Here is a 10,776-nt window from a genome sequence, read left to right on the forward strand (position 1 = left end):
TCTAATATAAAAAAATAATCTAATCTTCTGGTGACTGTTAGAGTAAATATACCAGAGTCAGTGTTCATGGACTGGAAAGATCTGGATGCATAACACACAAGAGTAGCAGTGACCATTAGCCTATGTTAATGGGGTGTGCATAAGGCATGGGAGGTTGTGAGCTATGTTTATGTTGATGAACATGAACACCTGGACCAGAAGTCTGCGGCATTTCGTCTTCTGCTTTAGCCTAATTAGACTACAATATATGAATAGATATAACAAGAAAAAAAAAAAATTCGTTAGACAAATTACACCTCTGCCCAGATGCTTTAGTTTTTGAAAGGGTTTAACCTTTTTAAACAAACATAAATATCCAATATCCACGCCTAAGGGACATTTTTAATTTATCACTGGCACACACTGTCCCAAGTGGAATAGGGGCCTATATCTCTTCTCTATTCGAGTCCTTCTCTCTCATCATCCATCCATCCATCCATCCATCCATCCATGCACACAAACACAAACACACACACACACACACACACACACACACACACACACACACACACACACACACACACACACACACACACACACACACACACAGACACACACACACACACAAACACACACACACACACACACACACTGTTGTATATCTATCTATCATTATTTAGAATATTGCGCCACCTCAGGGCCTATAAATGTGTATGTTAACCTTTACAGACTTGGCGAGGCTAGAGTCATATCCTCAAATAGAAACCCAATGTCACTGCAGATATGTTGGGCAAAATGAGCTACCCTGTACTTTAAACATAGACGTGAACATGACCTTCAGGCTGCCAATGTGACTTAAACATTCACAGGGTCAGGGGTCAGGGGGTCACAGTCACAGGGTTAGGGCATGCCCGGTGCTGACCTTTCTTCTTTTTTTTTGAGCTCTTGGGCTTCTTCTTGGAGCGGCTGCTTCGGCCGGAGCCGTCGGACACGGAGAAGTGGTCCACGTCACTTTCGCCCTCCTCGTCCTCTCCGCTCTACACACAGCACACCAGGAGAGAGCACTTAAAGCAGCATAGTGTTTCACATTTACGTGTGTGTGTGTGTGTGGTGTGTTTGTATGAGAGTAAGAGTATGAGAATGAGAGTAAAGCAGGCGAGGCTTATAGATAAGACACAGACAGAAAACACAGAGCACTAATGTTTGAGATTTCAGTTAATTGTGTGTGTGTGTGTGTGTGTGTGTGTGTGTGTGTGTGTGGTGTGTTTTTTTATTTGTGCTGAATGAGAGTAAGGCAAGCGTGGCTTATAGAAAACACACAGCACTAGCATACTAATGTTTGAGATTTCAGTTAGTGTATGTGTGTGTGTATGTGTGTGTGTGTGTGTGTGTGTGTGTGTGTGTGTGTGTGTGTGTGTGTGTGTGTGTGTGTGTGTGTGTGTGTGTGTGTGTGTGTGTGTGTGTGTGTGTGTGTGTGTGTGTTATATTTGTAAGTGTGTTGGATCACAGGAGTAGTGAATTAACTCAGTCTCCTACCGAGGAACGCTTCCTCTTGAAGCTGCCCAGTTTGATTTTGAGGGGCGCCACCTTCTTGGCTTTGGACTTCTTGTCTGCCGGCTTTGGGGTTGGCCTGCTCTTCTTGCGAGCGTTGGGGCCTGTGACGCAAAGCCTTAGTTAGACATGGGGTCAGAGTTCAACGTCTCGTTCAACAAGTTTTCAACCTCTGACTTACAGTCTAAATCAAGAGAATGCAGCATTCCTGATACTGCCCTTTGTTTTCAATCTCTGATTAACAGCAATTTCATTCATTCTACCTGTTTTCTACTGATTAACCTCCCTCTCGCCAACATTTATTAAGGTATTATAGCTGTAATAAAAGAAGTATTTTTAGTAGTAGTACTAGTAATAGTAGTAGAAGTAGTAATAGTAGTAACAACAGTAGTAGTAGTAGTAATAATAGTACTAGGTAACAGTCTTATGTTATTACTTCATAAGCTTTTATGACGCCTGGCTGCTCCATAAAAAAAGCATCAAAACAAGCCCCCACGCCTCAAGCTGGCTAGTGTATGAACTAGTTAAATTCAGGTTCACTTCCCCCCTGTAATGACCCTGATCCTCTGACCTTTGCCCTCTTTGGTCTTGGCCTTGCGCAATGGCTGAGCAGGTGGTTGCAGCGGTGTAGCTGGCTGTTGAGGCGCAGGTGGAGGAGGGGGAGGGGGAGGGGGCGGGGGCGGAGGTAGCTCTGAGGGGGCATTAGGAGGTGTGGTGGTCCCTGTGGTGCCCGCTCCCTCTGTCCCGTTGCCCCCGGACACCATGCTCTCCACGGCGACGGCCACGTTGGCTGCAGCCAGGGCTGCGCTGGCGCTGGCAGACCCACGGAGGGGATTGTTGGTGCTGAACTCTCGCCACTTGGCCCCCAGGACCATCATCATCTTAGACACAGCGATCTTGGGGTTCTTTGCTGCTATGAGCGGCCTAAGGAAAGGGAGGGTGCGGGGGAGGGGGAGAGAGAGAGCAAGAAAGAAGGGGGGGGAGAAGGAGAGAGAAAGTGAGTGTGTGAGGGAGAGAGAGAGAGAGATATGAAAAATGCAAGAGAAGACGAGTAGAACAGGTGTGTGTAAGATCTGTAGGGTCTATGAGTGTACCTGACAAACTGGCTGAAGGCTTTGTAGTTAGTTAAGGAACTGTAATCCTGCTGGGTGAAGCTGTAATCGATATCCTTCATGCCCCAGTTCTCCAACAGCTGGGCTGATGTCTTAGGTTCCTGCAAAAACAACGGCCATCAGCTTCATATTTCTCCTCAAAATGATTACAACACAACTTTATCATACATAAAATTATACACAACTATATCTATATCATACATAGCATTATACACAACTATATCATAAACATCACCATTTATCAGTTTAGTTAAGCATAAGTTCCTTTCGAACAATGCTAAAAACTGAATTTTCCCCTGCAATAGATGTGTCACTTGCATTGTGCAAACGTCTCTCATTGAGTCTGAACCTTGGATATTTAGTAAGGGTGTCAGACACACTAATATGGGCGCGGTAACCTGTCTCTTAGAGCTTCAAGGAGTCCTCTTAGCTGCTGAATACTGGTACATATGTAACGGTTTTCATATTGTAAATATACACATATACACACACTCATGCTCTTTCACTCTCTCCTTCATTCACTCCCACACCACCATCACTTAATCTCCAAACTACAAGCTTCCTCACCTGACCATCATCGTCGTCATCTTCCTCATCCTCGGGCTCCGGATCTTTCCTTTTGTTCTTTCCACCACTGCTCTTTTCTGCAGCAGATGGTTTCTTTCTGTCTTTGGACGAGCTTGACTTCTTCTTCTTCTTCTTGCTGGGGGCGTAGTCACTCCCCTCGCTCTCCGACCTGGCCCCCTCCCTCTCCCTCTCCTCCTCCGCCTCAGGCTCTGCCAGAGCCACAGCCTCCAGAGGTTCAGGAGAACTCACTGGCACTTCCTGCTGGCACATGACAAACAGGAAGTTGTCAGGGGCGCCACAGCGTAAAACAGAACACCTGCTCCTGGGCTGCCTCAAATCCACCACTGGGGTGGGCTCTCTGACTAAGATGCCTAATAACCATGGCCCTATTCATTGGTGGTGTGACTTATGACTGTTCCTATAGTTAGCTCCACTAACTGAGGCAAAATGTAGAATGGTATCAGAACACAATGGGTTCAAACCCCAGAGCACATATGTGGTGATTATTTCTCTGCCTACATTGAACTGGACGTGGCTCTGAACAAGGCATGAGCTGGATGCTAAACCATAGGAGAGAGACTTAGAACTCAAGACTCAGATCATATGAAGATAATAATAATAATAATAATAATTCATTTTATTTGTAGTGCACTCTTCATTCCAGCAAAATCTCAGATCCGACCCACATCTGGTGCGGATTGGGAGGATCCACGTCAGCATTAGATGAGATGATGTAGGTGTAATGGGTGTAGGATGTGATGGGCATCCCATCCAAACTAGCATCTAATGCTGACGTGGATCCTCCCAATCCGCACCAGATGTGGGTCGGATCTGGTCCAGTCTCTGCAGTGATGCCGGGTGCTTTACCTCTCTGGGGGGTTTCTGCCTCTTACTGCTCCTGCTCTCGCGGCTCTTCTTGGCCTTCTTCTTCTTTTTGGATTTTGGGGCCTCCACCTCAGCGGGCTCTTCAGGCTCTTCCTCATCTGACAGAGAGATGACTTTTATTTATGAGCACATTTTAAACAACCAAAGCTGACCAAAGTGCTGAACATACACATGCTATAAGTATTTCTAAATATCAATAACAATAATAAGAAAAAGAAGCTACTTCTAACAATAGTTAGATTCAATTTAATTTAATTTCAATGTATTGTCATTGCACAGAGTACAAGTACAGAGGCAACAAAATGTGTATATATATATATATATATACTAGATTTATAATAACTGTTGTCATTGTTGCATTTATTGTCATAAAATATAAAAGACCTGAATCAGGCAGGTACTTTTTTGCCCCCTTATCATAAGCACAAACAGAATGTGCTCCTAAGTTATTCAAAAGTGACACTAGGAAATGAGGTTCGGCCCTGAGGAAAAACTTTTACACTATGTAAACTGCGCGGAAATTGCTGTTTTCTACTTAAATATGTCTAAAACTAGAAATGTACACAAATGCATACTCTAACAGGGTTCGATCAATAGACCAATAGAAATGAATAAAACACGACCCCGTCCTTGATAGGATGAAAACAGTGTGGAGACGCTACAAACTGCGGAGGCGCCGGGGTGAGAGGATGTAAACAGTTTGGTTATTCTGGTGAAATACTACCAGTGGAAACGGACGCATTTAAGTAGAACTAGTCTTCGCCGTCCAACTCCATTGAACAACAGAGTTATTTAGCACACATAACGTAACGTGTTTTATATGGAATAGGTATTCTTCTTAAATCAATACAGCCTTCGCAAACACACTGACAGTAAACAAAATGGGCGTGTTGGTTAGTTAGCTGGCGAGCGCTAGCTAGTTGGGTAATCTCTTCCGTCACCATGATAGCTGGTAGTGACCGCAGGCACTAGAACACGCGGCAGCGTGGAGCATCGACTAAAGCTTTAGAGCCAAAACATTTCCTATTTGTGTTGGATACAAGTAAAACGAGGCGTTAGGTGTGTGTGTTATTACAGTAGTAGCTAACAAGTTCAACAGGGAAAGTTACCAACTGCACGGCAGTCAGACGTAAGGGTGACAGGCTAGCTAGCAAAAGGCTAGCTAGCTAACTGGTTTAAATAACCGATGAAGCCAGCTTCTAAGCAAAACACGCTGAACCTTACCGTGTACAAGTGCACTTTCATCCGTTGGTCCGAAGTCATCTCTGTCCTCTTCACTCCCGGACATGATGTTTGACACGTTTATAACCACAACAAACTATATTGTTAACTGTATTTCTATTTATTTCTTACTAACCCCTCTTTAGGGTTATCTTGTCAGCTAGGGAGGGGGGCAAATGGCGAGTCGTTGTGAGGGAGTCGGGGGCGCTCGGCTGTGGAGGTGCTGAAAGATAAGATAATGAACATTTTATAATCGTAAACCATGCTTGCGATGTGTAATTAAGACTACATGCACTGCATTGTCATGTCATTGATACAAACAGGGGACAGAAACTTTTAGGAATTTCAGCGTTCCAACGGACTAACTGAACAGTTGCATTTTTGTAAATATTTATTTTAACAAAGCATGCTTATGATCTCAGCAAATTTATGGGGCATAGTCTGACCATCATGTGCCCACCATTTGTTATAACCTGCAAGGAAGACGGACAGCTAGCTATGGACAGTCGGTAGCCATACGAGCTGCGCTACGTCAACGCGGCTGTCACCCTGTGGCATGTAATCCTACTATTATTGCTCGATATTCGATCATTACCGTGGCTTGTCAGACCACACCATATAGATTTCACTATCTTAAATTAAATTAATCTGGAAATAAACATTCTTAACTTACAATTAATTCCAAGAAAAACACACTTCGTCGTCGTATAATGTAAGGATTATTATCTAGGAAGTTAGTCATATGTCAGTGAAATGTAGTTTGTAAAATCCAGCGGTCAAAAAGCTTTTTCAAATTCCAATCCGCCAAACACGTCGCCTACTCCTTCCCCCGTCTCTTTTCCCCCAGCGTCACTGACCAGTAAGCTAACATCCTCACACACAAAGAGATCAGGGGGGGCAGGCATCCCATAATAACACTCCCCCCCCCCTTCTCGAACACTCACACAACTCTGCATAGTTACCTCGCAACGTACAGACCATAATAGTCATCACCCCCCCCACACACACACACACTCCCTTCCCCTTGCAGTTAGTCCCAGCCCCCTTAGCAACCACGTTGCCATGGAGACACTGCCCCCACCCGCCCTCTAAGACATCCCATAATACTCATAAGCAGCGTCTGACATCCCATAATAAACACAAGTCCTAAAAGAGAGAAGAAAAATACCAGTCACATGGTCTCCAGGGAAACCCAGGGCCACTGGTGACAGACCATAATATGCTTCGACTGACAGTCCACCTGGCCGGTTTCTTTGCACCCCACAGACTACAAATTGCTAACAAGATCTAGTAGCGCTGTCTGAGCCCTAACAGAACTGGCATGCTCTGGGCATGAGACCTCATCTGTGCTGGGTGACAGGGCTGCCCTGCCTCTGTGATGAATACATTGTAGCGCGTCTGACAGTGTGAAGTGCAACATTTGCAACCTGTTAATGGAATCAATTCCAGATCATTATGACAAGACAACGTTTCCTTTGTATGGACAATCAACACATTGATTGTTTTTCTACTTCAGTCTGGCTGTTGTTCTATGAATTATGACTTGACTGGTAGTGTTGGTTTAATTTGCTCACTTTGTGCTGAGCTTGCTGATTTACGCGATACTACCCATAAGATGGGCTCAATAGCTGCTGAAACAGTATGAGTCAGTGGGGTAGTGACTGGAGTAATAGACTACTACTACTGATCTATAATAATGTTCTTTCTTGTAATAGATCTGTGACTATTACATGCTGCATGATATCTGTTCCAAGGCTAAGTGAAAAACAGATCTCACTCTGGTTTTGATCTTAGGCATCTGCTGACTTTATGATGGATTATGGCCGATCTATTCCAGCGTCAGTTTCCATCTCAGTGTGGTTGTGATTTAAGTAATAAGAAGTAGTCGCAGCGAGCTGGGATTGTTTACGCTATTATCTAAATAACATGTGATTCTGGTTCTGATGCGGCCCAGGTGCAGCTCTGACCCGGCTCAGGTTAAGTTCTCTTTGAATGCGGCCTTGATGGCTGTGGTTGGACTTCCAAACATATGCTGCTGGAAGTAAAGATGTAATAATTGCCAAATTATAATTTACTATACTGTTATATGTTCCCTTAAATGTACTTAAAGATATAGTGCTCTAAAGATATAGGTTTCGCAAAAGCCTGTTGATATTTGAGCTGAAAGGTCATTTAAAGTACACCTCTCCCTCTCCATGCTCCTGAAGCATGTGTATATGGATTGACTGGGATTGTTTATAGCTCGGTCCAAGCCACTATGTTTGCTTCCCATTTACAGAACCAGGACGTGTGTGTGTGACCGTGTCCAGGACTGTGTGCAAACACCAGCCTTTTTTTAACCACCAACTCTGAACAGACCGTGAGGAGCAATTTGTTGAATTTGAGAAAAAGTGTATGGTATTACAATCGTGGACTGTACCTTTAACCTTACCCTAATGGAGGATTTGACTGGGGTTGATGGTACAGTTAGATTTGCTTTCTGCAGTTCATTTTAATCCTACACAACAGAAACTCATTCATTTTGAGTATTTGACACATATTCTAATAGCGTACCTACGTCAGTTATCGGACAGTGTCAAACATCAGCCATTCTGTTAAACAATCAAAATGCTAAATATTAAGGGATTAACAATCTATAACTTCAGTTCAATAATGGATTCACATGACAAAGCGAACATTTGCCGATAACACACGCCGTTCGATAATTTACACTGTTATGATAGTTATCTTATAGTGGCAGATTAATGACATTCAGTCACTCAATTCGAATGTCTACTCTTCCCCAAGTAAAGACAAAGTACTGGATCCTAAGAGGAAGCCTATGCGTATATTTACATCCTGAAATCATAAAATCATCATACTTCATCTGCCCCATATGAGCTGATGGTTCCCAAAGGAAGACAAGTGATGCAGAGGTCATGAAATAATGTGAGCAGAAGTGATAGAATTTAAATGAAAGGTAAATAAAAAAACATGTAGAGCCTAGGAACCTAATGTAAAATAAAAACATTGATAAGCATGTCAATAAACGTGAATAATGATAATTCACTCTGTATTTGTCATGATTTGAACTTGGAGAATAATCCCAAATTTCAGTCAGCCTGATCATCACTCTACACATCAGCCTCACTCTGTGGACCTCCTCTCGGCGGGGAGGGGAGGCGCTCGAACCCAACAACCCCAGTGACCCATGTCCTGGTCCAGCTGGCCCTGTGTGCGGCTCTCCTGTCTGGACCGGTACACAGACCCACAGCACATTCATCCTCAGCCCGACCCATATCTCTCTCTCACCGGCCCGGTTTACTACAGCGTGCACATCTCTAGTTGGGCAAACAGCTGGGCCTGCCAAAGGAGATTTAGCCCATGGGTTTTGTTTAACTTGTAAGGGGATCCACTCTTGTTTCTGCCGTTGGCTTGTTTTCTTGGGCATAAGGAGTTTGTCTGTACTGCCTGTGTCTGTTCTAATGTCCGTGCTAGAAGAGCTTTGTTTGGGCATAAGGAGTTTGTCTGTACTGCCTGTGTCTGTTCTAATGTCCGTGCTAGAAGAGCTTTGTTTGGGCATAAGGAGTTTGTCTGTACTGCCTGTGTCTGTCCTAATGTACGAGCTAAAAGAGCTTTGTTTGGGCATCAGGAGTTTGTCTGTACTGCCTGTGTCTGTCCTAATGTACGAGCTAAAAGAGCTTTGTTTGGGCATAAGGAGTTTGTCTGTACTGCCTGTGTCTGTCCTAATGTCCGTCCTAGAAGAGCTTTGTTTGGGTAAAACCGAGGCTACCTGCCCTTGCCCTCCTTATTGTAGGCATTAGTGGTCTCGTTGAGTTAGATGACTGAGTAAATGAAGCAAGGCTTAGTTTACTAAACGTCTGTCTGCTCATGTACGTCTGTCGCCATGTCCTCTCTCTATCCCTCCCTCACACACACTCTGCCAAGACCACCCCCCACCACCACCTCCACCCCAACCCATCTCTGTTTTTCTCCCTCCCATGCTCAGTAACCATGGAGATCAAGGGGGGTGATGAATCACCAATCACAAACACCAGTTGGACAGAGGAGGGTGTTGGGGGTGGGGTGAGGGGTGTAGGGCTGTCTTGCACCACCTCAATCTTTATGAACCAGGACTCATTGTGTTTGTAAACACACACACACACACACACACCAGGACAATCCATGTAAATATGGTGCACATGGAGCATATACTCCAGTAGCATACGGTTGAAGTATGGTCTGAGGAGGGGATGTAACTGTGAATGTAAAACCTCTCTCGCTTTCTCTCTCTCCCCCCCCCCCCTCTCACACTCTCATTCTCTCTCTCTCATTCTCTCTCTCTCCCCCCCTCTCTCGCACTCTCACTTTCTCTCGATCTCTTTCTCTCTCGTTTTTTCTCTCTCTCCCTGTCTCTCTGTCTCTCTCTCTCTCTCTCTCACACACACACACACACACATACACAAACACACACACACACACACACACACACACACACACACACACACACACACACACACACACACACACACACACACACAAAAACACACCAATCCAGACATCATTGCATCATGCAGTCTGAGACAGAGAGGAACAGTGTAATCCCACTCAATTTGTCTTTTGCCATCACAGTATTTTCTTGCCTGCTCTATCTCTCTCTTATGCACACAAACACACACACACACACACACACACACACACACACACACACACACACACACACACACACACACACACACACACACACACACACGCTGGCTCACACATACATAAATACTAAAGAGAGAGACACAGGGTCAATCTTGTTTGCAATGCATTAGAAGAGAAAATTATAAATGATAAATGTGCTGAAACTTTAACTTCATTTTCCCTCTCAGTCTGATATTTGGGGTCACCAAGTAACTAATTTTCTCTGGACTCTGACCAGATATTTTGTGTGAAACATGCCATGGTAACATCCAGACCATAATATTCCTCAAAGCCACACCCCCATTCACCATCCCATAATAAACAGAGCAACCGTCCGAGCAACCACCCCTGCATCCCCTCCACCCCATAATATGAGAGCTCTCTATGCTGCCTGCCCCTGACACACAGACTTTCTTCTGTTCCCCCTTGACTCTAAAGACCTCATGTGTGCCTGACATTCACACTAGCACATGCTATCAACCATGTATCCCTTCAACTACTGTTAATGCTATAAAACACACAAACAGCTACAAACAGCTACAGGGAAGCTATCTCTTCACCTGCATGTGCATTTACATGAACTTTGCATTCTGCCTGCTGTGTTTTACAATGCAAACAGCATGGGCAGGCGTATGGCCAAACACACACTCTTGAGGGAGCACTATTTTTTCAACTCCAAATCAATGTCAGACATAAGAGATCAAACGTGCCCTTATCAGTGAGGAGACCAAGGGGAGGGATCAGGACGCCATCCCATAATATGCCCAAACGTTCACTGTTACCAAGGGCAACC

The 10,776-nt window shown here is 44.4% G+C and overlaps 1 protein-coding gene across 4 annotated transcripts in view; it reads right to left on the reverse strand.

Moving 5' to 3' along the window:
- Nucleotides 1-6,158, reverse strand: part of chd4b (chromodomain helicase DNA binding protein 4b) — a 28,124-nt gene extending 21,966 nt beyond the window's left edge. For all 4 annotated transcript variants that reach the window (XM_080858409.1, XM_080858407.1, XM_080858408.1 and 1 more), the window contains exons 1-8: nucleotides 5,989-6,158; nucleotides 5,319-5,538; nucleotides 4,077-4,192; nucleotides 3,210-3,467; nucleotides 2,625-2,743; nucleotides 2,102-2,454; nucleotides 1,516-1,634; nucleotides 902-1,016 (exon numbers count right to left, since the gene is read on the reverse strand). In XM_080858409.1, the coding sequence (XP_080714535.1) occupies nucleotides 902-1,016; nucleotides 1,516-1,634; nucleotides 2,102-2,454; nucleotides 2,625-2,743; nucleotides 3,210-3,467; nucleotides 4,077-4,192; nucleotides 5,319-5,382 (1,144 nt within the window). In that variant the 5' untranslated portion in view covers nucleotides 5,383-5,538; nucleotides 5,989-6,158. The remainder of the gene's footprint in view (nucleotides 1-901; nucleotides 1,017-1,515; nucleotides 1,635-2,101; nucleotides 2,455-2,624; nucleotides 2,744-3,209; nucleotides 3,468-4,076; nucleotides 4,193-5,318; nucleotides 5,539-5,988) is intronic.
- Nucleotides 6,159-10,776: the final 4,618 nt, after the last annotated feature.

The sequence above is a fragment of the Sprattus sprattus genome (genome assembly GCF_963457725.1).
Source record: "Sprattus sprattus genome assembly, chromosome: 19".
In the NCBI taxonomy this organism is placed as follows: Eukaryota; Metazoa; Chordata; class Actinopteri; order Clupeiformes; family Clupeidae; genus Sprattus; species Sprattus sprattus.